Genomic DNA, 27127 nt, shown 5'->3' with positions numbered 1-27127 from the left:
AGAACAAATAAAAAATAATATATTCTAGATACAGTACTTTATTGGATACCTGTTTTACTTATATTTTTCTCCCAGTTTATTGCCTGGTTTTTATTTTTCTTGACATTTTATTTTGGAATAAAAATGTTTAATTTTGATGGAATAAAAAAGGCTGAGATGGGGAGGGGGAGTGAGAGAGAGAGAGAGAGAGAGAGAGAGAGAGAGAGATCAATTCCTATTCCAACCCAATTTATACTCTATCTACTTCTCTTTTAAATATGCCTTTTTTTTATTGTAAACAAATGGGATACATGTTGTTTCTCTGTTTGTACATGGCGTAAAGGCATACCATTTGTGTAATCATAAATTTACATAGGGTAATGTTGTTTGATTCATTCTGTTATTTTTTCCCTTCCCTCCCACCCCTCCCACCCCTCTTTTCCCTCTATACAGTCCTTCCTTCCTCCATTCTAAATGTGCCTTTGCTACTCAGGAAAATTATTGTTTATAAATTAATATTTTATATTTTCACCATTTATTAAATATTCATATATAACTTTTCTCCCTTAGAAATCTTAAAATATTTTCCAAGTTTTTCCTGTCTTATGTTTTCTACCTTAGATAAATGATAGTCACAAAGCAAATATTCTTTAGATAGCTAAGAAAGTTAAATTCCCTAAAGTTACATGAACTATATTTTAGTACGAAAATCAAAGTTTAATTTTCAGAAATTCCAAATCTATGGAAAAAGTGTCTAATCTATAACATTCAGACATTGCAATTTTTTCTTTTTAATTTTGCTAGCCTTTTATTATAAAACACATTTTGGCAATAAATGAATAGGTTGTACTTTGCACTTATTTTATATGAAATGGAATGGTACATACAGGAAACTTTGTAGATGTTTCTGAAATAAAATTTCTGTTTTACAAAGGAGATTTGGCAAAGATCACAAATTCATTTTTAATTTCTCCATTTGGACTCAAATGATTTGGAAGATAGTAGAAACTTCTTTCACTCCAAATCCTAAACTTATTAAGACCTTGAGTGGGAAATTATAATGAATCAAAAAAACTCTATGGTCTGTTTTATCATCATTGGAAAATACTTCATATTGCCTTAAGTTATAATATGCATTATTGGTTTGAGAATTTTTTTAGGGCAATTTTTCTTATCATAATGTTTTGGTATATTGAGTTTTCATTAAATTTCTATTTAACAAAGGGATTTTTTTCTAATTAGAATATCAAAATGATTATTGAGTCTTACAAAATCATAAATTCTGTGTGTGAAAATAGTCCTCTTTTAAATTCTTGAAGCATTCTTGTGCTGTTTTCATAAGCTATCTTCACAGATAGTTCTTACAGGACCTAACTCTGTGCTAGTTGAATATTAGTTACTTTATTTAGCTAGTCTAATTTAATTCTGTCAACAACCTTTGTAATAAGCATTTTATGGCCATTAAAAATTAGGAAATTGAGGCTCAAAGAGTAAACTTGTCTATAACCACTCAAGACTAATAAGTAATAGAACTGGGTTAAAATATGGTATCTGAATCAAAATTCCATTTTCATTTGTCTTCAAAATGTACTTATTGACATTTTTGATATATTATGCCAAACAATTAGTTTGATATTATTTTTCTTGTTCATTTATTTGTTTTATTTAATAGGTTGCTCAATCTTAATGCTTAGTAGAGTCAACAAGAAAATAGTTTTATTTTCATGTGTGAGTTTATTGCCTTTTCCAAATCTTCTGGGGAACATTATTTTTCCTTTTTACTTCATTTTCCACAACCTAAATAGTGCTAGACCCAATTTTTATCCTGTTCTCTGACAGTATAAATCATGAAATTTGAAAATTTATATACTGGAATGTACTTTCAAAGACAACCACATCTTCCCCAAAATAAGTTTTTCATCTTCCCTTTTTAAATTAATTTTTTATTTGTTTTAATTAGTTGTACATGATAGTAGAATGCATTCATACATTTTGACAGATCATACATAAATGGATTGAATTTCTCATTTTTCTGATTGTAGGATCACATCAGTCAAGCAGTCATACATGTACATGAGGTAATAATGTCTCGTTTCACTCTCCTATCCAACCTACCTTCATACCCCTTCTCCTCCCTTCACTCCCCTTCTACCTAATATGAAGCCCTCTTCCCTTTTAAAAAAGTAATTTAACCTTCAGAGTAGTTTATTTCAGTTTCTTTTGTGTATGACAAAAGGTTAGTTAAACCTTGTGAGAAGTTTCAGTGTGAGTAATTCTACCATTCAGGGATCATCCCTTCATGGAGCAAAGAGATTACAAGGTTGTGAGACCAAAGTTGAATGAGATCACATTAATTGTCTGCAAACCTGGATTCCTTGGCAAGTAATGTCTCTGCCTAACCATTCCCTCCTCACCTCTGAGATGCTCTCATCATTTATCATAAATTTGTGTTGATGGAGATTCATGGTGAGAAATATCGCATGCTTTAATTCAATATATAAGGATAATTTCCCATAGATGAAATATTATATGAAAGAAGACAAAATGGAAATTCTTATAAAAACTGAAGAAATATTAGAAAACCAGCAAAGAAAGTGAGAAATATTTGGTAGTAGAACACTTTTTAAACAACCAAGAAAAGGATGCGCAGAATTGAAACACTGAAATTGATATCATTACTATAGTTGCTAAAATTTTAAAATTATTATGGTGTTACCAATTTCAGCAGATGATATATAAATTCACCTCACATACAAGCTTAGATATATTTGAAGCATAATATATCTAGTTATTTTAATTTCCTCTGCAATGACACTGAGGTAATCAGACCTCTAGTTACTACACATAATTCATCTTTTTAATCCACAAAGTGCTTTTGTTATATTAACTAAATTTTTAAGATTATTTGTATCAATGCCAGTATTGAACTATCTCTGGGAAAAATTAAATTACATAGATTTATTATCACTTTTTAAGTAATTGTTTTTTAGAAATCTTTCAAGAGAAGTGTACACATTAGATGATAATATTAAATGTTAGAATATGAAAGAACCTCAGAAAGATCAGATAATTCAAATAGTGACCCCACTTTCTACACAATCTACAGATACCTTAAACTTGTGGGAAAATGAATGCTGGATGAGTTGATTTGAGTCTTATATGCATACAATCAGTCTAAGGCAAAGTAAAACTCTAACCTAAACCACTTGACTTCCAGTCTGGGTTCTTTCTATAACTCTGGGGTAATTATTCAATCTCCTTCTATCTCCACTGTCTAATGTACAAACAGCTGATACTGATAGGAACTCCCTTGGTAGATGAAAAATATTCCTGCAAATCCTACATTTAGAAAACATACCTGGTAAATTACATGCTCTTGATAATGCTGGTTTTTTCAACCACACCACCAGTTTTCCACATTGACCATATTTCAAAAGTAAAATAGAAATATTTTGAAGAAAACCAATGTCACACTAAAGGAAGGTTAGAGGGAAAGGAGTTGTGTGTCTCTACAAAGGATTAAGTATTGTAGCACATTTACAAAGCCTTTATCTGATGCTGCTGTTTTCAAAGAAACAAAGTCATCACCTTGTTATCAAGGCAGAGTTCAGAAAAAAATATTTCAGAGATATCTGTGTTCATTTTATCATCTCAGAAGATAGGTAACTTTGTATGAAAAATACACTGCTTATAGCAAGTCATGTGGTGTGGGGGCTTAAAGCTCAAAAATTTTGAGAGATTTTATAAGAAAAAACGAATATTTATTTAGAGCACACAGGTAAACAATAAATAAATACTAATTTTAAAATGCCGATAAATATCCAAATATTATGACCCCCCAAAATGATATAATATTTGTACAAATTATCTGTTGGACATATGCCCTCGAATCTTCTTTTCTTTTCTCTCTCTCCATCCCTTCCTTCCTCTTTCCTTCCCTTTTATCTTTTCTATCTTCCTTTCTGTCCTTCTCTCACTGTCTCTCTTTTGTGGGACTGGGGATAATCAAGGGACACTTTACGACTAAGCTACTTTCTTAGTCCTTTTTATGTTTCATTGTGAAATAGGATATTGCTAAATTGCTAAGGGTCTTGCTAAATTGAGGAGGCTGATCTTTATATTACAATCCTCCTTCCTCAACCTCCCACATGCCTTGGTTTACAAGCATGCACTACCATTCCAGCTTCTTTTTCTCTTCTCTTTTCCCACTGTTGATCACATCTAAAATAACAATTTTTTTTGGAATGTGACTTTCTACAGAAAAAACAGTAGATAATTTGATCATTTGTCTGAGGGAGGCTGAGGAAGGAGAGCAGATGTAAGTAGGAGAGGCAAGGGTTCCGTCATTGATGTTGGCGCCACAAATACAAGTGGAGTAAGAGACATACAGGGTAGTTTTCCAATAAACCCAAACTAAATCTATTCTCAAATTTCCCTTTAGTTAGATCTCATAATATGTGTAAAAAATTTTATTAGAACAAATGATCACTTAAACACATTTCTAGGATATCTTTCAGGATCTTAGAAAGCAGAAGTTCTGAAATACAAGCTTCTGACAACTGGAGAAAAACAAAGAAAACCTGAGATGGTTTGAAAATTCTAAATATTCCAGCCCTAGTTTAGATGTTTGAGTTTCCCCAGGCAAATGAGTATAGGATGCAGCAAAAAATATATATATATATATTTGATTTAATATTAAAATTAGCAAGTGTTGGCCAAGATATGGATAAATAGGATCACTTGTGCATCGTGGATAGGAAATACAAAATTTTCCACAGTGCAGCCACTGTAGAAAATAATACAGCAATTCCACAAAAAACTAAATTTAAAATTATCATATAATCTAGCAATTCCACTTCTGAGTATATATGCCAAATAATTGGAAGTTTTGGGTTGAGTAGATATGTGTACACTACACTGATGTTTGTAATAGCATTGTTGACAATAGTCAAAAGATGGAAACAACTCAAGCGTTCATTGACCAATGAATGGATAAGCAAAACGTGATATGTATATACAGTATAATAATATCTAGCTTTAAAAAGTAATGTAATTTTGATGCATTATACTATAATGAACCTTAAAAACCTTATGCAAAGTGAAATAAACCAGACACAAAAAGAAAAATCTTATATAGTTCCACATATATGAGGTACCTGAATAGTCAAAATCATAGAGAAAGAAAGTATAATAGAGGCTTCTAAGTATTAGGGGACAGAAGGAATGGGAAATAATTGTTTAATGGGCACAGAATTTCTGCCTCTGAGGATAAAAATGTTCTGGAAATGAATAGTTGATAATGATAATACTTACACAAAAATGTGAATGTACTTAATGCCACTGAATTTTATACTTATAGGTGGCTAAAAGAGTGAATTTTATGTTATATAGTTTTTAATGCACACACATATACACTTTTTTTTTCTTTCAAACCATTTTTTTCTTTTCAAACCAGTTCAAACCAGCATTGTAATGTCTCCTGTGAAGCCCTTTTGGTTTTAAGGATTATAGACACACTTGTGGCATCATAAGTTATTATAGCATTACTAAAGAGCATAGTACTATAGGGGGTAATTAGGAGCATGCACCCTCTCTAGGTCAGCAGAATGATCTTTCCTTAATAACTGGGTGCCACTCTTTGAAACTGGGGATAATGAGAGCACCTACCTCATTGTGTTGTAAAACAGGTTGACATGTAGAAAGCACTTGGAACAGTGCCTGGCATAAATCATGGACTTTGAGTGTTAGTATTCATTTTTTTGGTATTATTATTACTTTTGAAGACTTTAACCTCAAATGAAATGCTCCCCAAAACGGTCAATTCCCAGTTATTTTTTTTATTCCCTGAGTACCTTTTCCTCTCTCTTGGTGCTTCTGAATCGGTATGTAGTTTCTCCATTTTTCTCTTGCCATCCATTGGCCTGTTCTACTCTATTCTGTTTCTTTACATTACTTCATAACTTTGGTCTACTCATAGTTTTTTCTTCCTTACTGCTTTGGTGTGTTCTAATTTGCTCACAATCTTCACTCTATCAGCTCCCTCTGGTTCTGATTTTACTAGGTGACTTCTCTCCTGTACATTTTTTCAGCTTTAAGCTCCTTTGCTAACTAATGGTTTACCTGTATATTCTGTTCAAAATTTCAAGAGGGATTAAAACAGCTTAACCTTTTACATCATGCCTCATGACTATATTCCTGGCCAGTCTCTTCTTGAATTAGGTCCCTGCCAAAGACCTAGACAGTTTTGAAGGAGAAGGGAATAACATTATACCTGGCTTCCTGTGGCTATCCTCTTGGTGTGAGCTATGAGCAGAATAATAGGTTAGGGAGAGTTTATGAAGCTAGAAGTTACTATAATTAATGTGGTTAGTATGCCAAGGAGCAAAGATGAGTAAGATATAGTCCCTTCTATGAAGGAGCTCCAGGAGAAAGACATGTGCAGGAACAATCCACACAATAAGGTAAGTACTATCTAGTTACATGGACAAGGTACTTTGAAAGCACTAAGGAGAAGACAATTCAGTTTGCTGGATTTGGGGAATGACATAGGCTTGACAGTATTTGGTGATGTTTCCATGATAAAAATTGTTTCCTCAGATGGATTAAAATAGGGAGAGGAATAGACCAAGGGTTTCAAGGCAAATTCAGTAATCACAGAAAACGTATTATATATGATCAGTGTTGAAGACAGTATGTCTGGAATGCATGCCAAAATGAAGGTTATTATGAAGCACAGTGACCTGTAGGTTGGGATCAACCAGTGGAGTATTTACTGATAAAGAATCTGGATTTTCTTTATTCAACTAAGATTTTATCAAAAGTTTTTAACAGGGATGGACAAACAATTATCACTTCTTCATTTGAGAAAGAAATGTGTTTGTAGTAAGGAGAATGACTTGGCACCATTTATAAGGCTCTTAAAACAGTCCAGTTAAGACATAATAAGAGCCTGAATTTTAGGGCACTGTTAAATGTGAACTAAATGACCAAGTAGTTATCAGGGTCTAGGGTGATTTGAACATATACTCAGCCATAAACTAAAGAAACTAAGTTGCTTCAGAAAGCAAGACAAATCATTTTTAAAAATCTTTAGTTATATTTGAAGATTTAAGAAGGGTCATTTTTTTTCTCTAGTTATATAGCTAATATGTTTTAAGTGTGACATTGGGATGATTTCTTTGGCCTTAAAGAGCACTGGTGCATCTTCTGAATTGTGTCTGCTTTTAGATTTACACTAAATATCAGAAGAATCAAGTAGGATAAAGCCTTCTCATAGGACGTAGTGTTGAATCTGATAAACTGGATCAGCAGCACAACTGAAAATGTTCTTATAAATTTCAGCCTGTCTTATTTTATGACTCCATATCCCCACTGAGTGTTCTGCAGCAGTACTTTAAAAGATGCCTCACTGTGAAGGCATAATTTCAGCATAACCACATGTGTACACAGTTGTCCAATTGCAGGAACGATGAAACTCCAGGGACCAGAGTTTGTGCAGTGTACACAAAGGTACATTGTAAGTTAATAGGTTAATAAAACTCTAAAACTGAAATCAAGGAATACTGCACAGTAGTTATTTGTAAAGTTAGTGTGTGTGTTTCCTTAAAATTTAATGTGTTCTTCTTTCATATAAAAGAAATAAAAGAAGAGAATGTCAATGCAACATTTTTAGGCAACTAATTTCTCCCTTTATCTACCTCCGATAATTTGCTGAAAGAAAGGCACTTAAGTAAGGTGTCAGCCTTTCAGTTGCTGAGTAGAAAAGGCTTCATTTTATAGGTGCAATTGTGTTTGGTGAAATCTTAATCTTTTTTTTTTATTGTAAACAACTTTACATGTTGTTTCTCTGTTTGTACATGGAGTAAAGGCATACCATTTGTGTAATCATAAATTTACATAGGGTAATGTTGTTTGATTCATTCTGTTATTTTTTCCCTTCTGACTTTCCCTCCCACCCCTCTTTTCCCTCTACACAGTCCTTCCTTCCTCCATTCTTGCCCCCCTCCCTAACCCTAACCCTAAACCTAACCATAACCCTAACACTAACCCCTCCCACCCCCCATTATGTGTCATCATCTGCTTATCAGAGAGATCATTTGTCCTTTGGTTTTTTGAGATTGGCTTATCTCACCTAGCATGATATTCTCCAATTTCATCCATTTGCCTGCAAATGCCATAATTTTATCATTCTTCATGGCGGAGTAATATTCCACTGTGTGTGTGTGTGTGTGTGTGTGTGTGTGTGTGTGTGTGTATACACACACAGCTATGAACATTGATGTGGCTGTATCTCTGTGGTATGCTGATTTTAAGTCCTTTGGGTATAGGCCAAGGAGTGGAATAGCTGGGTCAAATGGTGGTTCCATTCCAAGCTCTCTGAGGAATCTCCATACTGCTATCCAGAGTGGCTGCACTAATTTGCAACCCCACCAGCAATGTATGAGTGTACCTTTTTCCACACATCCTCGCCAACACCTATTGTTGCTTGTGTTCTTGATAAGTGCCATTCTAATTAGGGTGATATGAAATAATAGGGTAGTTTTGATTTGCATTTCCCTTATTACTAGAGATATTGAACATTTTTTCATATATCTGTTCATTGCTTGTAGATCTTCTGTGAAGTGTCTGTTCATTTCCTTAGCCCATTTGTTGATTGTTTTATTTGTATTCTTGGTGTAGAGTGTTTTGAGTTCTTTATATATTCTGGAAATTAGGGCTCTATCTGAAGTATGAGTGGCAAAGATTTTCTCCCACTCTGTAGGTTCTCTCTTCACATTACTGATAGTTTCCTTTGCTGAGAGAAAGCTTTTTAGTTTTACTCTATCCCAGTTGTTGATTCTTGCTTTTATTTCTTGTGCTATGGGAGTCCTGTTAAGGAAGTCTGATCCTAGCCCAACATGTTGAAGATTTGGACCTACTTTTTCTTCTATAAGATGCAAGGTCTCTGGTCTGATTCCGAGGTCCTTGATCCATTTTGAGTTGAGTTTTGTGCAGGGTGAGAGATAGGGGTTTAATTTCATTCTGTTGCACATGGATTTCCAGTTTTCCCAGCACCATTTGTTGAAGGGGCTATCTTTTCTCCATTGCATATTTTTGGCCCCTTTGTCTAACATGAGAAAACTGTATTTATTTGGGTTTGTGTCTGTGTCCTCTATTCTGTACCATTGATCTACCTGTCTATTTTGGTACCAATACCATGCCGTTTTTGTTACTATTGCTTTGTAGTAGAGTTGAAGATCTGATATTGCGATACCCCTGCTTTGCTCTTTCTGCTAAGGATTGCTTTAGCTATCCTGGGTTTCTTATTCTTCCAGATGAATTTCATAATTTCTTGCTCTATTTCTATAAGTTACATCATTGGGATTTTAATTGGAATTGCATTGAATCTGTATAGCACTTTTGGTAATATGGCCATTTTGACAATATTAATTCTGCCTATCCAAGAATATGGGAGTTCTTTCCATCTTCTAAGATTTTCTTTAATTTCTTCCTTTAGTGTTCTGTAGTTCTTATTATAGAGGTCTTTCACCTCTTTGGTTAGATTGAGTCCCAAGTATTTTATTTTTTTTGAGACTATTGTGAATGGGGTAGTTTTCCTAACTTCTCTTTCTGAAGATTCATCACTTATGTATAAAAATGCATTGGATTTATAAGCACTGATCTTATATCCTGCTACTTTACTGAATTCACTTCTGAGTTCTAAAACTTTTCTGGTGGAATTTCCAGGTTCCTCTAAATATATAATCATGTCTTTAGTGAACAGGAATAGTTTGAGTTCCTCTTTTCCTGTTCGTATCCCTTTAATTTCTTTGGATTGTCTAATTGCTCTGGTTAGTTTCAAGGATGATGTTGAATAGAAGTGGTGAAAGAGGGCATCCCTGCCTTGTTCCAGTTTTTAGGGAGAATGCTTTCATTTTTTCACCATTTAGAATGATATTGGCCATGGGCTTAGCATAGATGACCTTTACAATGTTAAGGAATGTTCCCACTATCCCTATTTTTTCTAGTGTTTTGAGCATGAAGGGATGCTGTATTTTATCGAATGCTTTTTCTGCATCTATTGAAATAATCATGAGATTCTTAGCTTTAAGTCTGTTGATATGGTGAATGAACCAACCTTGCATCCCTGGGATAAAACCCACTTGATCGTGGTGCACTCTCTTTTTAATATATTTTTGGATGCAATTTGCTAAAATTTTGTTCAGAATTTTTGCGTCCATGTTCATTAAGGATATTGGACTGAAATTTTCTTTCCTCGATGTGTCTCTGTCTGGTTTAGGTATCAGGGTGATATTGGCTTCATAGAATGAGTTTGGGAGGGTTCCCTCCTCTTCTATTTCATGAAATACTTTGGGGAGTATTGGAATGAACTCTTCTTTAAAGGTTTTGTAGAACTCGGCTGAGAACCCATCTGGTCCTGGACTTTTCTTTGGTGGTAGGCATTTGATGACCTCTTCTATTTCATGAAATTGATTTATTTAAGTTTATTTATTTAGGTAATTCATATGTCTCTAGAAACTTGTTGATGTCTTTGAGGTTTTCTGTTTTGTTGGAGTATAAATTTTCAACATAGCTTCTAATTATGTTTTTTATTTCAGTCGTGTCTGTCGTGATATTTCCTTGTTCATTCCAAATTTTAGTAATTTGAGTTTTCCCTCTCTTTCTCTTTGTAGTGTGGCTAAGGTTTTATCAATTTTTATTATTTTTTCAAAGTACCAACTCTTTCTTTTGTTAATTTTTTCAATTCTTTTGTTTCAATTTTGTTAATTTCAATTCTGATTTTAACAATTTCCTGTCTTCTACTACTTTTGGTGTTGGTCTGCTCTTCTTTTTCTAGGGCTTTGAACTGTAGTGTTAAGTCATTTATTTGTTGATTTTTACTTTTTTTGCTGAATGCACTCCATGAAATAAATCTTCCTCTAAGTACTGCTTTCATAGTTTCCCAGAGATTTTGATATGATGTGTCTTTTTTCTCGTTTACTTCTGAGAATTTTATTTCCCTCCTTATGTCTTCTGTTATCCATTCATCATATAATAGCGTATAATTTAATCTCCAGGTATTGGAGAAGTTTCTGTTTTTTATTCTGTCATTTTCTAATTTCAATCCATTATGATCTGATAGGATACAAAGTAGTATCTCTATCTTCTTGTATTTGCTAACATTAGCTTTATGGCATAAAATATGGTCTATTTTAGAGAAGGATCCATGTGCTGCTGAGAACAAAGTGTATTCATTTTTGTTGGATGGTGTATTCTATATGTAAGGAAATATTGCAGTTCAGCTTGGGACGCGCGGCGATTCTAGCTGCCACTGCGCACTCCCACTGAACTGCCGCCCGCTCGTCCGTCTCAGTTTCAACTCGCCAATAGCTCCCAGAAAAATGCACCGCGGACACAGGCCTCATGCAAGAGACTTTATTATGCGGACGACTAACACGTCCGCTCCAGGGTGAAAAGAAAGGAAAAAAGGGAAGATGCCGTGTGCGCTTCTCGCAGATATTGGAATCTTCTGGGCAGGAAGGAACCAGTAGCGGAGGAGAATACTTGCAAGCTGACTGATGAACCAATAGCTAGCGAGCATGTTAGGACGTAATGTGGGAAGCAGGAAAATGGCGGCAGCGTAAGCCAGAAATTCCTGTAACGTAAGAGACAGGCAGAGCGCAGATTGACAGGTGGTTGGGAGGCAGGGTATCGGCTTTATATTACACTATATATGTCCCTTAAGTCTAAATTATTGATTATGTTATTGAGATCTATGGTTTCTTTATTCAATTTTTGCTTGGAAGATCTGTCCAGTGGTGAGAGAGGTGTGTTAAAATCGCCTAGTATTATTGTGTTGTGGTCTATTTGATTTCTGGAATTGAGAAGGATTTGTTTGATGTACATGGATGAGCCAATTTTCAGGGCATAGATATTTATGATTGTTATGTCTTGCTGATTTATGCTTCCCTTAAGCAGATGTAATGTCCTTCTTTATCCCTTCTGATTAGTTTTGGCTTGAAGTCCACATTATCTGAAATGAGGATGGATACTCCAGCTTTTTTGCTGTGTCCATGTGCATGATATGTTTTTTCCCATCCTTTCACCTTTAGTCTGTGGGTATCTCTTTCTATGAAATGAGTCTCTTGCAGGCAGCATATTGTTGGATTTTTCTTTTTAATTCATTCTGCCAGTCTATGTCTTTTGATTGATGAGTTCAGGTCATTAACATTCAGGGTTATTATTGTGATATGATTTGTATTCCCAGTTATTTGACTCATTTTTGTTTTTTGACATTATTTGGTTTCTCCTTTATTTGGCTATTCCTTTAGGCTAGTTCCTCCCGTTGCTGATTTGCATTGTTATTTTTCAACTCTTCCTCATGGAATATTTTGCTGAGAATGTTCTGTAATGCCGGCTTTCTTTTTGTAAATTCTTTTAGCTTCTGTTTATCATGGAAAGATTTTATTTCATCATCAAATCTGAAAGTAAGTTTTGCTGGGTAGAAGATTCTTGGTTGGCATCCATTTTCTTTCAGGGTTGGTAAATTTTGTTCCAGTCCCTTCTAGTTTTTAGGGTCTGGATTGAAAAATCTGCTGATGTTCTTATTTGTTTCCCTCTGAATGTAATTTGATTCTTTTCTCTCACAGACTTTAAAATTCTGTCTTTATTTTCTATGTTAGATATTTTCATAATAATGTGGCTTGGTGTGGGTCTGTTGTAATTTTGTGTATTTGGAGTCCTATAAACCTCTTGTACCTGGTTTTCCATTTCATTCTTCAGATTTGGAAAATTTTCTGATATTATTTCATTGAATAGATTGTTCATTCCTTTGGTTTGTTTCTCTAAGCCTTCCTCAATCCCAATAATTCTTAAATTTGACCTTTTTATGATATCCCATAATTCTTGTATATTCTGTTCATGATTTCTTACCATCTTCTCTGTTTGGTCAATTTTGTTTTCAAGATTAAATATTTTGTCTTCAATGTCTGAGGTTCTGTCTTCTAGGTTTTCTATCCTATTGGTTATGCTTTCTATGGAATTTTTAACTTGGTTTATTGTTTCCTTCATTTCAAGGATTTCTGTTTGGTTTTTTTCTTCAGTATCTCTTAACTCTTTATTGAAATGATCTCTTGCTTCCCGTATTTGCTGTTTTAACTGTTGATTGGTGCGATCATTTAATGCCTGCATTTGCTCTTTCATCTCTTCCTTCAATGCCTACATTTGCTCTTTCATCTCCTTGTTTGCTTCCCTGATTGTTTTAATTATGTAAATTCTGAACTCCCTTTCTGACATTTCTTCTGCTATGCTGTGTCGTTGGGTTTTATTGATATAGTATCTAGGTTTGTTTGGGACATTTTCTTCCCTTGTTTTCTCATATTGGTCAGATATCAGTGGGACTCTGAGATATTGCAGATTTCCTCTATTGTCTTATAGTGTCCCTGTAGATTTCCGGTATATCACCTCCCAGCCTTCAGTAGCCTGAAGTCTTGGAGGAACTTGATAATGCAGTGCTTCTGAAGAAATCTGCCCCTAGCCTGCTACTGGGTCCAGGGCTGGGGGCTGGTTCTGTATGGAAATCCTCTCAGTGGGCGGTCCTGCTCCTAGAAGCTGGCTATAGACAGGGCCTGCCCCCGCCTGGGGGATCCAGGCTGCTCCAGGAAAGCCTCTCCCTGTCCTGCCTTGGTCCCAGAAGCAGCCTGCAGCCTGTGGGCCGGGGCCTGCCGTTGGGTCTGGGGCTTGGGGTTGGCTTTGTGCGGGGAAAAGCTCTCACTGGAGGGGTCTGCTCTGAGAACCTGGCTGTGGACCCGGCCTGCCGTGGGAGGGAGCAGGGCTGCTTGGGGAAGTCTCTGGCTGCCCTACTCTGGTCCCAGGAGCAGCCTATGGACTGGGCCCGCCGCTGGGTTCAGGGCTTGGGGTTGACTCTGTGGGAAAAAGCTCTCACTGGGCAGGCCTGCTTCCAGAAGCTGGCTGTGGATTGCGCCTGCCGCCAGAGAAAGCAGGGCTGCTTGGGGAAGACTCTCGCTGCCCTGCCCTGCCCTGCTCTGAGAAACTGCCCCCTATCCGGGCCTCCCGCCCAGGCCGAGCTTCACCCAGTGGGAGACACTTACCCCACGGCTCTATTTTGGTCTGAATCTCTCAATACCTCCCCTTCTTGAATCCTGAGTTCTGGAGCGACATGAGATGCAGTCACCCTCTAGTCTGCCATCTTGGATCTCCCTCTGAAATCTTAATCTTATGTCCAACATTCTGTTATACCAATGCCAAATCAAGTCAAATTCCATTTTCCAAATCAAAAGTTATTTTTAGCTCTTCATATTTATATATTTATTTTTTGTTGCTGGGAATTGAACCAGTGGAGCTTTACCACTGAAGTTTTATTTTATATTATTTTTCACTTTGAGTCAGGGTCTTCCTAAATTGCCTAGATTGGTGTCATTCTTGCTGAGGCTGGCCTTGAACTTGTGATCCTCTTGCCTCAGCCTCCCACATCTCTGGGATTACAGGTGCCTGTCAAGTCCTCATTGTTCTTGACTCTCCTTTAACAACTTGACTTTTTGGAAAGCTCTTTCTCTTATGTAAGTATTTCACAATGTGTTCCATTATTATGTATAATAATGTACAAATTTAAAATTAATTAAAAATAAGAAAATTTATCTTGTGACCTTTTAATACCTTAATTTTCTATCTCTTTCCCTAATGATTGTTTCTCTTAACTTTCTTCCAATGTCTTAGTGCTTTCCAAAGGTATGTTCTCTCCTTCCTCTTTTCATTGTCTTTGATTTTCTTCCAATTCCATTATAATCTTTTTTCTGTTGAACATTCTCTAGGAGTTAGTATTAGACTCTATCCTGTTGCTCGTTATTTATATGTTATTTTCTCTTCCTAAAAAGAAATTGCCACTGGTTCTACTAATTTCTACTTATTTATTTATTTATTTAATTTCAGTCCTTTGGGACAGCTTTCTTTATGACATGAAGCCTAGTGACTCTCCCATTGTTATAAGACACCCTGTGGTGGCCCCACATTATAGCACTTTTCATTGTAGATCACAGTGGTCCTGAGTATAGATAGTCTCCAGATCATAGCATCGATATCACCCAAGAATTTAGAAATGCAAATTCTCAGGCCCACGCCAGATCAGCTGAGCCAGAAATTCCAGGGATGTGGCTCTTAGTTTTCACAAGCCCTTCAGGTGATTCTGATATAGGCTAAAGTCGGACCCATTGGGAGTTTGCAATTGCCTAGATTTGAACTGATTTTTCTTCCTAGATTATGGACTATTTTAAGATGGAAACTATGATGACATCTTTTTCATTGTGATGTCATTAGTCATAACAGAGTCTGATATTTATTGATATGCAGTAATAATGTGTTTCAATTTATGATCAAATGAATGGTAAATGAATAACACTTTTAAAAAATATAGACATATTTTATTTCATTTATTATTTTTATTTGTTCTTTTTAGTTATACATAACAGTAAAGTATATGTTGACATGTTTCTACAAACATGAGTAAATTTCATTCTAATTAGGATCCCAGTCTTCTTGTGGTGGTAGATGATGTGGAGATTCACTATGGCATATGCATATACAGACATAGGAAAGTTATGAACTCCAGTTGCACATCTATGATTTCACTTTGTATTTCGTATGGAAAGCAAAGAGTCACCTCTAAATCAATGTCTGTTTATAGGAAAGTTGACACCTAATACCCCTCATGAACTCTATCCTCCAAATCACCTGAGTACATTGGTATCTCTGACCCTGCCTGACTTTAACTCTCTGATCTGCCCCCTTTTAACAATATTATAATCATTTTCCTTACTACATTTAGAAAATCTTTAGTAATCATCCTTTTTTGTATCCAATGCTGATTTTACCGTGGATATATTAACTAAAAACACACAGGATGAGTCACATTATTAAAAATATATCATCTAGTTAATGTCATTTTAATGTAATTTACTGCATAGAAACTGAATAAGCAATATCCACATCAATGATGCCAGTGAAATAACTGAACTTTTGAGGGAGCAAAGATTCATAAGAATGCCTAGTCAGGCTTGTCAACGTCCTAAGCATCACTCTACCCATGTAGTCAATGAAACAATAACCTCTCTCTAAAAGGAAGATAGATATCCTACTATTTCATTAAGATGCTTAATATAGATAAACCACTAAAGTGGTTAACTGTTAATTTTCTTTTTTTCCCATCAGTGCATATCAATTATACAGAATGGTACGTTTCATTGTGGTATATTCCCACACACATAAATACACAATATGATCACTTTCACTCTCCACAAGTCCCCACCCTCCTTTCTTCCCTTACCCTAATTCCCTCCCTCTACCTTTATATTCTCCTTTCTATTTTCATTGAATCCACTTTTCCCCTGTTTTTTTCCTCTCTAGCTTAAACATATGAGACAAAAACATGACCCTTGACTTTCTGAGTCTGGCTATTTTGCCTAACATAATACTCTCAAGCTTCTTCCATTTTTCTGTAAATGACATAATTTTGTTATTCTTTATGGTTCATTAAAACTCCATTATGTATATTCATCACATTTGCTTTATCCATTGTTCTGTTGATGAACATCCAGGTTGATTCTATAACTTGGCTACTGCGAATTGTGCTGAGATAATCACAGGTATACATGATTCTTAAAAGGATGTTGACTTAAATTGTTTTAGATAAATACCAAGTGGTGTATACACAGATCACATGCTAATTCTATTTTTAGCTTTTTGGGGAACCTACATACTGATTTCTACAGTGACTATAGTAGTTTGCATTCCTACCAACAGTGTATAACAGTTCCATTTTTCTGTTATCTTTGCCACAATTGTTATTTATAGTCTTGATGATTGCCATTGTAACTGGAATGAGATGGAATCTCATTCTAGATTTCATTTGCATTTCTCTGATGGCTAACAATGTTTAACTTTTTTTTCATATTTCATATAGTTGTTGGCCTTTTTTATTTCTTTTAAGAAGTGTCTATTTAGCTCATTTTTCCATTTATTGATTGGATTATTAGGGTTTTTAAATTTTTTTTTTTTTTTTTTTTTTAGTATTGAGCTTTTTGAGTTGTATTTATTTTAGACCTGATAAACAAATCTAGCAAAGTTTAGGGATACAAGTTCAACACAAAAGTCAGTAGTTTTTTATACTCCAATAATGGATTATCTGAAAAAGCAATCAAGATAACTATTTCATTCTCAATCGCCTCCTGGGGACAGGGGCCACAAACTTGGGAATAAATCTAACCAAGGAGGTGATAAACCTCTATGATGAACAATATAGAATACTGAAGAAAGAAATTAAAGTAGACCGTAGAAGATGCGAAGACCTCCCATGTTCACTGAGAGACAGAATATTGTCAAAAGGACCATATTGACAAAAGCAATATATAGATTCAGTGCAATCCCCATCAAAATACCAAAGGCATTTTTCAAAGAATGAGGAAAACAATCTTAAAACTTGAATGGGGGAAAAAAAGACCCAGAATAGCTAAAGTAATCCTGAACAGCAACAAAAAGAAAGTAATTCTGGAGACATCATGATAGCTGATTTCAAATTATTCTACAGCACATAGTAACAAAGACAGCATGACACTTGCATAAAATCAGATAGATAAACCAGAAGAACATAACAGAAGACAAAGAGACAAACTACATAACTACCATCATCTGATTCTTGAAAAAGATGCCAGAAACGCACATTGGAGAAAAGAGAGCTTCTTTAATAAATGGTGCTAGGAAAACTGGATATTTTTATATAGAAGAATGAAACTAGATTCCTGTCTCTGACCCTGCACAAAAATAACTCAAAATGGACCAAAGAGCTACAAATTATACCAGAAACACTTGAACTGATAGAAGAAAACATAGGATCAAAAAAAAAAAAAAAAAGAAAAAAAGAAAACATAGGATCAACACTCCTCCATATTGGCACAGGCACTGGCTTCCTTAATAAGACTACTAAAGCTCAAGAAATAAAACCAAGAATCAATAAGTGGGATGATATCAACTTTTAAAATCTTCTTCACAATAAAGTAAAAAAAAATCAAAAGCATGAGAAAGGGCCTGCAGAATGACAGAAAATATTTGCCAGCTATTCTTTTGACAGTGAATTAATGTTCAGACCATATAAAGAACTCAACAAACTCAACACTAGAAAAACTAACAACCCAATCAATAAATGGGCAAAAGATCTATATAGACATTTCTCAAAAGAAGATACCCAAGTGACCAACAAACACATGAAAAAAAGTTCAACATAACATCCTTAGCAATCAGGAAGCTGCAAATCAAAACTACACTGATATTTAATCTCATTCCAGTTAGAGTGGCAATTATTAAAAATACAAATAACAATTTCTGGCAAGGATGTGGGGGAAAAGGTATACTTATACATTGTTGGTGGGACTGTAAATTGGTACAACCACTTTGGAAAGCAGTATGGAGTTTCATCAAAAGAAAAGGATAGGAACCACCATATTACCCAGGTATCCCACTCCTTGGAATTTATCCAAAAGATATAAAATCTGCGTACTATAGTGAAACATTCATACCAATATTTATAGAAGTGAAATTCACAATAACCAAGTTATAGAACAAGACTAGGTGTCTGTCAACAGATGAATAAAGAAAATGTGGCACATATGAACAATAGAGTTTAAATAGAAAAGACATAGAAAAAAATAGAAAGAAATTATGTCATTTGTGGGTAAATGGATAAAGTTGGAGAGCATCATGCTAAGTGAAGTAAGCCAGACTCATAAGGGAGGGCATGGAGCAGTACTGGGGAATGAAATCTCCCAAATTATGCGGCGTATGCTGTGTCCATGTACAAAGAACCCACAGTGAATCCTGCGTATTTATAGGAAACAGATCTGTAGAGCAGGCAGATTTGGAGAGGCAGCAAGGAAGGAAAAGCAAAGATGTGGGGAATGAGACTGATCAAATTATGTGCATTTATGAATATGGCATAATAAACCCCACTATTATGTAAAATTATAATACAACAATAAAATATTTTTATAAAATAAATACATCTCCATGTATTTGTATAGTTCCTGCAGTTTTTCTTCTTGTTGATTTCTGGTTTCACTGTATTATAATCTGAAAAGATAAGAGAGACTATTTCACTTTTTTTGCATTTATTAAGATTTTCTTTCTGTTCTAAAATATCAATTTTGGAGAAATTTTCATGAGTGACTGAAAAGAATATGGATTCAGTTGTTGGGAATAAAATGTTTTGTATATGTTAATTATGGTCAATTTATTTATACTCAAGTTTAAATATGATGTGTGTTGATTTTTTGTGTAGAGGAGCTGTTAGTGAAAGTGATTATATTGAAGTCACACACTCTAATTGTTTGGGTCAATCAGTCATATTTTTATCAAGTAATATTCATGTCATATAATTGTGTCAAGTAACATTCAGAGTTTAAATTTTTATAGTCATATATTTTTAAAAATTATTTACTTATTTTTTTACAGACTACATTCTGAGTCATTGTACACAAATGGGGTACATCATTTCATTTCTATGGTTGTACGTGATGTAGTTTCATACCATTCGTATAATCATACATGTACATAGGTTAATGATGTCTGTCTCATTCCACCATTTTCTTATACCCCACCTCCCTCTCATTTCCTTCTACATAATCTAAAGTTCCTCCATTCTTCTTTCACTCCCCAACCCCCAATCCCCATTATATATCACCATCCACCTCTCAGGGAAAACATTTGACCTTTGGTATTTTGGGATTGGCTTATTTCACTTAGCTTCAACAGATGAATGGATAAAGAAACGTGGTATATATACACAATGGAATATTATGCAGTCATAAAGAAAAATAATATTATGGCATTTGTAAATTAATGGATGGAATTGAAGAATATCATGTTAGGTGAAATAGTCACATATTTTCATTAGATTTTTTCCTTTTATCAATATGTAATGTCCTTTTTTGTCTCTTCTGAAAAAAAGCTGATTTAAAGTCTGCTTCCTGCTTGTTTGTGGATTTCATTAGCATGGAATATCACTTTTCATTCTTTCACTTTCAGTCTCTGAATGTCTTTGCCTGTGAGGTGTGTTTCTTACTGACAAGATACAATTGAGTATTAAAAAATAATCCCATCTGATAGACTTTATCTTTCAATGGGGGAAATGGGGGAATTAAGATCACTTACATTCACTATTATTATAGAGAGGTATGTATTTTGTCCTACCATTTTATTTTATTTCTAATGTTGGAATAATTTCTAATGATCATTTGCTTATTTATTTTTCTGATGTGATTTACTCTTTGTTATTTTAATCTTTCTTTTTCGTGTATAGGACTCTGTTAAGGATCTTTTGTAATGCTAGTTTAATGGTCATTAATTCCTTTAGTTTAGACTTATCTTGGTAAGTTTTTATTTGTTCCTTGATTCTGAAGAATGACTTTGTTGGGTATAGTAATCTAAGTTTGGTGTTATTTTCTTTCAGGACTTAAATACATTATTCCATGCTTTCCTGGCTTTAGAGTTTTTCCTAAGAAAACTTTTGTTTTTCTTTTTTGTATTAATGCAGTATAGTTATATATAATATTTGGGGTTCATTTTGATATAATCATACAAGCTTGGAATATAATTTTCTCCAATTAATTATCCATATCTTCTCCTTTTTCTCCTGTTCTTTCACCCCCGTTTCTCTTCTTCTATACTACTGGTATTCCTTCTACTTAATTGTCGGTTTTTTTAAAAAAAATATTATCTGATGGGTTTACCTTTATTAGTGGGTTGGTACTTATCCCTGCAGCTTTGAATTTTTTTCTTTATTCTGAATTTTTGGCATTTCAGCTACATCATAGAGTGTTCCTTTTTCTGGTCCTGTCTAGAGTTCTAAATGCATGGACCTGCATGTCCATCTCATATCCAAAACTCAGGATGTTTTCTGCTATTATTTCATTTAATACATTTTCTGTGCCATTAGTCTATATCTCCTTTCCTTCCTCAAGACCTGTAAGCCTTTTAATTGTTGTCTCAGATTTCTTGTATATTCTGTTCATAGTTTCTTTCTTTCCTTCTTTTTTATTATTGGTTGATCTAATTCCTACACTTTGTCTTTGAGTCCTGACACTATTTCTTCTGATGAATCTAGTCTGTTGGTAAGACTAGACAAGATTTTTTTGTTGTTGTTGTTATTGTTCGTTTGTTCTGTTTTGATTTGTTGTGGAGGAGTCTATTAGTTGAGTTTTTAATTTCCAACATTTCTGTTTGGTTCTTTCTTAGCATCTCTCTTTAATAAAATGTTCTTTCATATCATACGTTTTCTTCGTTAGTTCTTTCCTTATATCTTCTTTTAATTCCTTGATCATTTAACAACCAACATTTTGATTTCTTTCTCTGGCATTTTCTCCACTTTGAGGTCTATGGAATCAGTTCTGGAGTGTCATGAATTTTGGATACATCTTATTACCTTGTCTTCTCATGTTTCCAGTATTTCTATGTTGATATTTGTGCATCTTCTGGGACAGATATCTCTTCCACTGCTATGCAAGAGTTTTTTAGTGAACAGCTTTCTCTTTACTATGTGATCCAGGTTGGGTGTGTATCTTCATGTCAAAGCGCTCACTCAGCATGATCACAGTGCTCTGATAAATTTTTATCACTACTTTGAGAAGAGATAAAAATCAACAGCAACTGACTCCACTCCAAGCAAACCATACTAATAGACTATAAAAACTTAATAAAAATGCTTCTCACAATTTTACTAGTCCAAAGTAGAAAAGGGGAGTAATGCTCTGGAAGACTAAAAATATAGATATTAAAGCAAGTAAGATTACTATGAAATTATATAGGGCATGAAAAGAAAGAAGAAGTGAAAGTAAATAAATAAAAATAAAAACAGGAGAGAGTATAAAATGTCAAAGAAGAATACAGATAGAATAAAACCAATTATCACAGTAAATTAAAAAATACACAAAATTGGAATAAAGCACATAGTACCAAATAATGGGGGGAACCTATCAAATCAACACAGAATACAATACTAGTAAACTTTAAAAAAAATAATAAAATGTATAATATTATTCCTTGCCAAGATATATGAGATGGAGTGATTTCTTATTGGGTCTTCTGGATTCAAATTCTGTGAGGTTTGGGGAGGCATAGCAAATGCCACACTTCCTTGGTTTCTTCTCTCAGCTTCTCTGGGAGTAGAGGTAGCAACACGACAGCTGTTTCAGTACAGGGTTGGAGAGCCATATATTTAGATGCCCCCCCCACACACCCACTTGTAGCTCACCTTTCTGCTTCAAAAATTGTACAATACTCAGGTCTTAGCATCTATCTACCCAGACCTCATTCTGCCCAACTCTGGCCTGAATCTAGATGGCTCCCATCATTCATTGCATGCCCAGACACCTAATGGTTTTAGAAGGTCAGAGGAAAAGGCCCCCTACTGTCTTTGTCCTAGAGATCAGTTCTCTGCCTGGCTGGGACTGCAGCCTTGGGCACACTCTTTTAGCAATAGTGAACTCACACAGGGTATCAAAATGGGTATGAGCTTGCCTTTGTAGATTTGGATTAATGGCAACCCATGCTAGAGATGCAACTGCCTGGAGGCAGGGTTGTGGAACAGCCTGCAATACAGATTCCTGAGGTGGTTGCATGGGTTTCTCCCTAGATGTCACACTTCCTGGAAGTGTCATGCTCTCTGTTCTGCTCAAACCCACTTCCCTGTCACTCCAGTCAGAATGGTAATTATCACAAATACAATTAACAATAAATGTTGGCAAGGATATGGGGATAAAGGTTCACTCATATGTTGCTGGTGGGACTGCAAATTGGTGCAACAACTCTAGAAAGCAGTATGGAGATTTCTCACAAAACTTAGAATGAAACCACCATTTGACCAGCTATCCCACTCCTTGGTATATACCCAAAGGACTTAAAACCAGCACACTACAGTGATGCAGCCACATGGATGTTTATAGCCGCTCAATTCACAATAGCTAAACTATGGAACCAACTTAGATGCCCTTCAATAGATGAAGGGATAAAGAAAATGCAGTATATACACATGATGGAATATTACGCCATGATGAAAAAGAATGACTTTATCACTTTTGCCAGTAAATGGATGACTCTGGAGGCTATCATGATAAGTGAAATAACCCAATCCCAGAAGACCAAAGGCAAAAAGTTTTCTCTGATATGAGGACGCTAACACATGACAAAGGAGGGGGAAGGTAGAGAATAGAAGTTCAGTGGATTAGACAAAGGGGAATGAAGGGAAGGGAGGGGGATAGAAATAGGAAAGACAGTAGAACGAATCAGACATATCTATGTCCATATATGAATGCACCACCAGTGAATCCTGTACAACTTCAAGAATGGAATCCTAATTAGAATAAGTTATACTCCATGTGTTTATAATATGTCAAAATATTTTCTACTGTCATGTATATCTAAAACCAAATAACTAAATTTAAAAAAAAGAAAGGAGGAGGAGTGGATTGTCAGTCTCAGTTCACAGAGACTACACTACAAATATTACTACTAGGGCACATTTCAAAGGTGTTCCCTGTGATGGTATTTGCTGGTACCTCTTGATGAAATGAAACCATAGGGATTTAATCCCTTCCGGAGCTACACATTTAGTCATGGTCTCTAAAAAATGCCTGGTGGAGGCAAGTTTTCAACGAGCAAATTGAGATGCAGAGCTCTTTTCCAGCATGGAGTGACTTTGCCACTATCCCAGTGTAACTTGGTCTGACTTTCTCTTCTACCACTGTTTCTGAAGAAAGCTTATCAGCTTTGTGTCTCCCTTCTTTCCTCTTTATTAATCCTTCCCAATCTGCCCTGTGAGGGTTAACAAATTATTCCCCATGTCTTGTTCCAGGGTCCAGAATTTCCAAGAACCTTTGAGTTCTTAAAGAACAGTTCAGTGTTTTGTCTCAGTGCTTCCCCACTGTCACCCACCTGTCTGATCTTTCACTGCTTTGATTCTACCTGCAGAGGACTTGAAATCTGCTGCCTACTTCTACTCAACTATCTTGATTCTTCTTGTAATTGTCTGTTTTTGAAGAATGACTTCATTTATTTATTCCAAATAGTCAATTTAAACATATTCATCATAGAAAATCTGAGAAATTCACAACGAAAAAAAAAAGTACTCTTCACCACCCAGAGAGAATGATTAACTCTTGTACTTATTCATGCAGCATGCTTACATGCATTTTATATGTAAAAAGTGGCATCCTATGAAGCATATTTTGTAATCCATTATTATGGCTCTTCAGTGGATTCATTTCCATGTCTTTAAATATTGCATTGTACTGCTTGCAATAATCTCTGACCTATCTTTATCCTCCTTTAATTAGTTGGAAGTCCTGTGAAGTCCTTTTCATTACCTCCACCATTGCAGTTCAGGCTCTTTTCCACCCCATAACCTCTTGTGATAGCTTCCTATGTTTGCTGAGAAATTATATTTTCTAAAGTGTAGTTCTGAGCAAATTGTCCAAAAGTCAACATGACTCTCCAGTGTCTTCCAGTAAGGCTACAGTCCCAAGCAAGACAGTCAAGAATGCCTGCTGATCCCTTTTGTATACTCAAGCTTACTATTCTCACAGAATTTTCCAATTTGTTCTCCCTCGAATCTAGCAAGTTCACTGTTCCAAAATTCTTTCCTGCCAATGATTTTGTTCTAGTGTTTGTTTCAATGCAAGGTCTTCCTAAAATCGGAAACTTTATATCCTTCCCACCATTCCACTCTCATTCTTCTTTTCTGTCCTATTATTTTTCTTTTTTATAAATAATTTTTTAGTTGTCAATGGACCTTTATTTTATTTATTTATATGCAGTGCTGAGGATCGAACCTAGTGCTTTACACTTGCTAGGCAAGTGCTCTACCACTGAGCCACAACGACAGCCCCTACCCTAATATTTTTCTTATTAGTTTTTAGAACTATCTCAAAGATCTTGCTTTTTTGACTTGCAAATTGTTGGCCTTCTCTGACTGGAATATTAACTTCATTGAAGTGGTGAGTTTGGCTTGAGTCTTCTTCATGACTTTAATTCTAAAATCTAGAACAGTGGTGATATATGAAAGATACTTGGTATGTATTTGAAATATGAAATGGATGAAAATATGAATTAATACATACTGCTTAAATACCTATAAGCCCTTTGTAAGTAAAAGTTCTCCTTTAGTGATTTCTATGTAGGTAAATTCAGAAATTGTTTGATGTGAATCCAGATGTCCTATTAAAATGTTTCTTTGCCCTGAAGCCTTTTCTTACCACCCTGTTGAAGGTGATCTCTCATTTTTAAAGGCTATTGACAATTATTTGCTTTTATGGTATTTATCATACATGAACTTAACTTCTAGTTATGTGTTGCCCTTCCCAATGAACAATATAAAGCTCATTAAAGGTAGACACCAATTTTCTTTGAATCTCCTGCAGTTATTTGGCAATGACACTCAACACTTTAAAAATTACTTAAATTATGGTCAAAATAAACTTGTTATCAAAAACAAAGAGGAAATTACACATAAGTCATTTTATTTTTTACCTTGATGAGGATGAATATATCTCATTTTTTTAAAAAAGATTAACTGTCATCTGCACAATAGTAACTGTTTCTAAAGAAATCACTTTGTAAATATTCTATTTTCTTTTCAGATTATTAATGCTGCACTTGCTTTGGCGGCAAGACCCAAAAGTCAAGTGGTCAAAAACACCATGGAAATGTACAAAAGCACGTGGGAGAACTATATACATGTCCTCACTGAAGCTGTAGATGATATTACAAGCATTGATGACTTTCTTGCTGTATCCGGTATGATTTTGATCTTTTAATTTATGCCTTAACTCTTGTCAATGTTTTGAAATTGTATATAATACAATTATATACAATTATATATAACTGAATATAATTAATTTTATGCAATATAAGGAGTTTTATTAATGAGCTTTCTGGACATGTGTGTGACTATGTAGCAGCAACAAGTGTGTCATTAGTGATCTACTTGGGGATTATAAGCCTTGTGCTTCATGGTTTGACAATTTACACAGCATTTTTAAAAGAAACTCCTGGGCAAAGCACAATGGAAAATAGGAGCTTAGGTCTTTCCTGTCTTTCCTAAATCATCATCACCCCCATCCCAATACGTTTAAAACATTTTGATGTCCTATATCTACACTTCTTTTCCAACCATTTTTTCTACTCAGGAAAAATTAAGAACAGGAAAACGTTTGATTGATTTGAGATGCAATGTGGTAGTTCAAGTTCTAGTATAGGTATTTGATAGTGCTAATCTCAAGAATAGAAGAAATGAGTCTCAACATGAAACTACATCAGTAACAGATGGGCTTGAGACTCTATAAAAAGCCCTGAAGGCTGTACCATCATAGAGTAAACCAGGATGCCACAGGTGGTGAAAACACTCTCAGAAAACCAACGCCTCAGGAGCAGAACTCAGGTTTTGATTATACAGGAAAAATACTAAAGACATTTTAGTCTTTTGTTATTCTCTTTTCCTTAACATAAACTAATATATGTATTTATTTATATATTTATTAAATAGATGCATATAAATATAAATATATAATTTATTTATTTAATGTGTGAGTGGATAATTCTTGGAATGTGATAATATTCTCCTTTTATGAAATACAAATTCTCACGAATATCTATTTTGATTTTAGAAACTTTTCCAATGTGTATCATTCTAATTTGCTCAACTCATTATATATATATACATATTACATATACATATATAAAATTAGAATTATATATATATACACATATATATAATGAGTTGAGCAAATTACATATATATCATATATATATATATATATATATAGTCTTGTCTTGAACAATAGTTCCAAAAACCTTATTTTATGATTTATTAACAAAACAGAAATGTATGCAAATTGTTTTTAATTAAATTAAAGCCTTTGAAAAAATAGATAATGTATGGGTGAGAATATTAATACATATTGATCTCACTCTTGAGGAAATAACAACCAATGATATCTGATTTTATTTTCATCCACCATTTTTCTACATACATATTTTTATTTTCAAATGTTTGTATCATGTCAAATATGTGCATTCATATAAATTATTCACCTTTTCCTACATAATGTTTGGT

The 27127-nt window shown here is 34.6% G+C and overlaps 1 protein-coding gene across 4 annotated transcripts in view; it reads left to right on the top strand.

The window, feature by feature from the left end:
- Ctnna3 (catenin alpha 3) overlaps window positions 1-27127 on the top strand; it is a 1721400-nt gene that overhangs the window by 1119673 nt on the left and 574600 nt on the right. For all 4 annotated transcript variants that reach the window (XM_047553944.1, XM_047553945.1, XM_047553946.1 and 1 more), the window contains one exon: window positions 25653-25809. In XM_047553944.1, the coding sequence (XP_047409900.1) occupies window positions 25653-25809 (157 nt within the window). The remainder of the gene's footprint in view (window positions 1-25652; window positions 25810-27127) is intronic.

The sequence above is a fragment of the Sciurus carolinensis genome, chromosome 5 (assembly GCF_902686445.1).
Source record: "Sciurus carolinensis chromosome 5, mSciCar1.2, whole genome shotgun sequence".
Taxonomy (NCBI): Eukaryota; Metazoa; Chordata; class Mammalia; order Rodentia; family Sciuridae; genus Sciurus; species Sciurus carolinensis.
This window is presented reverse-complemented; position numbering and strand designations above follow the sequence as displayed.